Below are 4,222 nucleotides of genomic sequence, written 5' to 3'. Positions count from 1 at the left end.
AATAATGAGCTCAACACAATTTTATTTCAACAGAAACTTAAAACTCTCACAGTCTCGTAATTAATGAACAAAGGATTTTTGGTGATAGTGGAAGTTATCAGATAGTTGGAAAGTCTAAAATTAATATCGCCCTAACTCGACTTTAATTATTATCAGTTTTGTGCACGCAATAAACGTGAGGTTAATTTACCACAAAAACATCATGTAGGTGCTGCTGAGGGTACAAGATATAAATCATCAAACGTGTCCATAAATGCATTTTAGCTTAATTAATTAATTAAAACGCAAGGTTTTTATATGTGTGTCTGACACAACTTTGAAAAATTAAAAACATTCGAGTATTTTGAAAATGTATTGCAAGAACCCCTTTTCTATCGTTGACGAGTCGACTGAGAAGCAGGTTATTGTAGTTGCTGTAGAAATGGACGTAACCATGGTAAACGAAAAGGTGCAAAAATAAAAGTTGTCATAGCGACAACATTTAACACACACACCAGTGGCGGGGAAACATTTTTTATAAGATTTTCTAGCATTTTTTTATTCAAAATTGTAATAACACACTTCTTCAGCAACTACAAATAAATAAAATAACTGTATAAGAACTGGTCAATTTTTCTACATACAGGTGAATAAAAAGTAGGAACCAAACGTTTTTTGTTTAAACTATTTATTTTTTTGAAAAACTAATAAATTGATGAATGATAAAGTACCGAGTGACCTCTCAATAAATAATATTTTTTTGCTCCCTATTTTAACTCTGACTTCGGTATTTTTTGTGTTATTATTTTGACTTTTGTGTATATTTCATTAATAAATAATAATCAATCTGTGGGGTAAAAAAAATTAAGAAGATTGAAAAAAAATGTAGAAATCTTGATTTCAATTTATTATTATTTTTTTTTAACAATTTGTAAGTTTCAAATAGGAACAAAAAACATATTCTGATCATTTAATAAATAGAAATTTTTTGGTCATTTTAATCCTGTCATCGATAAAAAAGATTGATTTTGTGTTATTTTGACAATATTTCTGTATATGTTTTAAAGAGTCAATCTCGGAAGTAAAAAACTACATTAAAAAAATAATAAACAATATAAAAATAATAAAAAAGTAAATGTATATTTGTACAATCTCTAGAGTAATAGTATATTATTCAACGAGTAAGAAAATTGGCCATTTCTTACGAGTTTAATACTATACTTTATCTAATCTTAAATAATAAGTAATATTTAATTTTCTACATATTTTCTTTTTATTGCCAACATACACATTGATCTTTTTTTTAATTTTCTCAAAAGTTGAAGATTGAACAATTTTCTCAACTGAAAACGTAAGTATGGGAATTCTTTAATATGATTAGAAAAAAAGTAAACAACACAATTTCATTGCAATATTAATTTTTACTGATTGAATATTAAATACGATTCAAGGCAACAAAATGGAAAAAAAAATATTTTCTCTTATCTACTGACGATAAAAGTAGAAACAAACTGTATAATTAATATAATTAACACCAGTAGTGAAAATTGGGTAGCAAAACTATTACGTGATCACTCAATAAATAATAATTTTTTGCTCCTTATTCCCCTGACTTCGCTAAAAAAAAACAGTATTGATTTTTTCGTCGTTATTTTGACTTTTGTGTATATTTTTTAATAAATAATAATCAATCTCCGGGGTATTTTTTTAAGAAGGGTGATTGAAAGAAAACGTGGAAATCTTGATTTGAATGCTGCGCATCTTGGGAAATAAACAGCTCGGCTATAAAAAATCTCTTTTCTACCTTGTGACATAATATACTATTTGCTCCATATTCTAACCCAGACTTCGGTAATGATAGTATTGATCTTTTTGTTGTCCTTTTGGCACATTTTTTAAATAATAAGTAGTTATTTATTATACAAGACGATAAAGAAATTGTTTATCTACGAGTAAAAAGGTTAAGTTTACGAGTGGACTTTTTTCACGAGTAGATAAACAATCTTTATCGTCGTGTATAATATTTCGTTTTATTTTGTACTCACCCACCAGAATTTCTTGAATATAAACAGTAGCTAAAAATTAGTTTATTTCACTAGACGATAAAAAACTGCTTCATTTACTGAAATTAGTTGATAAAAGCACTCTTTAACATTAAGTACAAAATAATCAATGTCTGGGGTAAAAAATAGAATTTAATAATTGAATAATTAATTATTATCGAATTATTAATTATTTAAGAATTGAATTGAATAATTGAATAAGAATAATTGAAAGAAAATGTAAAAATCTAGATTTCAATTTTTTGCTTTTCTAACGATTTGAAAGTTTGCGCCCTATTGATTTTTTATTATGGGGTTAAAAAAGCCAGTTTCATAAATACGTTATGAAATTTATTGACAGAATATTAAATACATGAATTAATTAATTACACAATACCTAACGTATGAATCACAGGACCATTATAACTACTCAAATCATAAAACCCCACTCTGAAAGTGAAATAAAGTGGCTGTAAAAAAGTTACGTTTTTTTAGCTTTTCGTTTCCTTTTGGAAGCCCGACTTGTTTGTCATCCGTTAAACTCGAGCCTCCCTACAATATTCCTAACAGTTTGTAAAAGATTAGCGTCGTGTGTGCTATTCTCGAGAAGAATCGAATGCAGATTCGTCATATACGAATCGATATTCTGCTGCGTGGCCACCTCCTTGACCCCCGGGAGCTTCACCCCCGAGAACCCATTAGTGAGCGTGCCCCGCAAATGGTCGAGATGCTTCTGCAACGAGGCGTTGTTCTTCTCCTGTTGCGAGATCTCCGACTCGAGCTTCACGATCGCGTCCTTCATATTCTCGATATGCTTATGCAAAATGGCGTTTTGCTGCTCGTAGTCCGTGTTGGACTTCCGGAGTTGTCTCAACTCGGAGTCGCGCATCTTGTTGTGGTCCAGGAACTCCTCGGTGAAGATGGGGATGTCGAAATTGCCGAAGTCCATATCGGGGACTTCCTTGCTCACCACCGGCTGCACAGCGGCCTAAAAACACAGCTTTGAACCCTTTCTTCCGGCGCTTTTACTAGTGTTGGGCACAATCCAATGATTTTGACCAGGGGCGGACTTACAAATTTTTATATGGAATGCTAAGTTGAAATGAGGGCCCAATATACAATACAATAAAAATATGTATAAAAACTTAATGTAGTAATTTTTTTTGAAGGAGTTTGTTTCCTCTATTGAGATTGTGACGTCAGTTGAAATCATGATAGTTTAATAAACGAAAATAAAGTTTTTCGTTTCTGTGCACTTATATTTAGATTTTTATGTTATTTATGCCCACTAATAATTAAAAAAAAATAAATTAAAATTACATTAAATTAAGTAAAAACGATATTTTATATCGATTGATTAAAAAATGTGTGGCATAATTTTAATTACGAATAGATAGTACAGTATTTATTGACCCACCTCAAAAAACAGAAAAATTACAACTTTCCAATAGTCGATGATTTTCTGGAAATATTTTTGTTACCGTTTATCCGATTATTATTAAATTTTGCATGGACAAAAAGACACTCTTTGATTTGGTGTAAACGGAAGTCTTGTAGTAGTAATGGCAGTAATGGGTCCTCCCAGTTTTGGGATAATTTTTTCGGCTTATTAATTTCTGTTTTTGATAGAGCCCAAACATTTTTTTTTTATAAAAAAGGTAGTTTCATATCGCCAAAATGTAGCGTTTTCGAGTTATTTGAGTTTCAACTAAATTCTACACCGCGCTAGAAAATTAGAATTTATAAATTTTGAGCGTACCTTGGAAAGAATCAATGCTCTCATATTTAATGTAAATTTTATTAAATCCAAAGCCACATTTGTTTATTTCTTGATGATTATAAAAACTGTAATTTTTCTATTGCTTGATGAGTTGGATTAATAAATGCTGTGCTATCTATGCTCATTTGTAGAGGAGTATTCGTAATTAAAATTATTACACAAATTTTTGAATCACTTGTATAAATTCGCGCGGAATTTTTCTTACATGCGTGTAAGAACTTATAAACAAAATTGAGCTAAAATAATTGAAACTATAGACATTATAGTTTTATTTGTTATGATAGCAATTTTTTAATTCCTTCAAACTAAAAAAAACGTAGTTCAGCACTTCATGGATTGTGGAAAGTTTGTTTACAAATTTAGAATTTTCGATATTAATTCAATGAGCTCTTGACAGGCTACCATAATTGGGGGCCCGGGG

At 30.1% G+C, this 4,222-nt stretch overlaps 1 protein-coding gene across 1 annotated transcript in view; it reads right to left on the bottom strand.

Annotated features, from left to right (window-relative positions):
• Positions 1-2,350: 2,350 nt before the first annotated feature.
• LOC123010861 (high mobility group protein 20A-like) overlaps positions 2,351-4,222 on the bottom strand; it is an 8,648-nt gene continuing 6,776 nt past the window's right edge. Inside the window, exon 3 of the mRNA XM_044408024.1 lies at positions 2,351-3,009. Coding sequence (XP_044263959.1) covers positions 2,551-3,009 — 459 coding nt within the window. The 3' untranslated portion in view covers positions 2,351-2,550. The remainder of the gene's footprint in view (positions 3,010-4,222) is intronic.

This window comes from Tribolium madens, unplaced genomic scaffold (assembly GCF_015345945.1).
Source record: "Tribolium madens isolate multiple individuals breed KSU strain unplaced genomic scaffold, Tmad_KSU_1.1 Scaffold_91;HRSCAF=231;Tcas5.2_LG7, whole genome shotgun sequence".
NCBI lineage: Eukaryota > Metazoa > Arthropoda > Insecta > Coleoptera > Tenebrionidae > Tribolium > Tribolium madens.
This window is presented reverse-complemented; position numbering and strand designations above follow the sequence as displayed.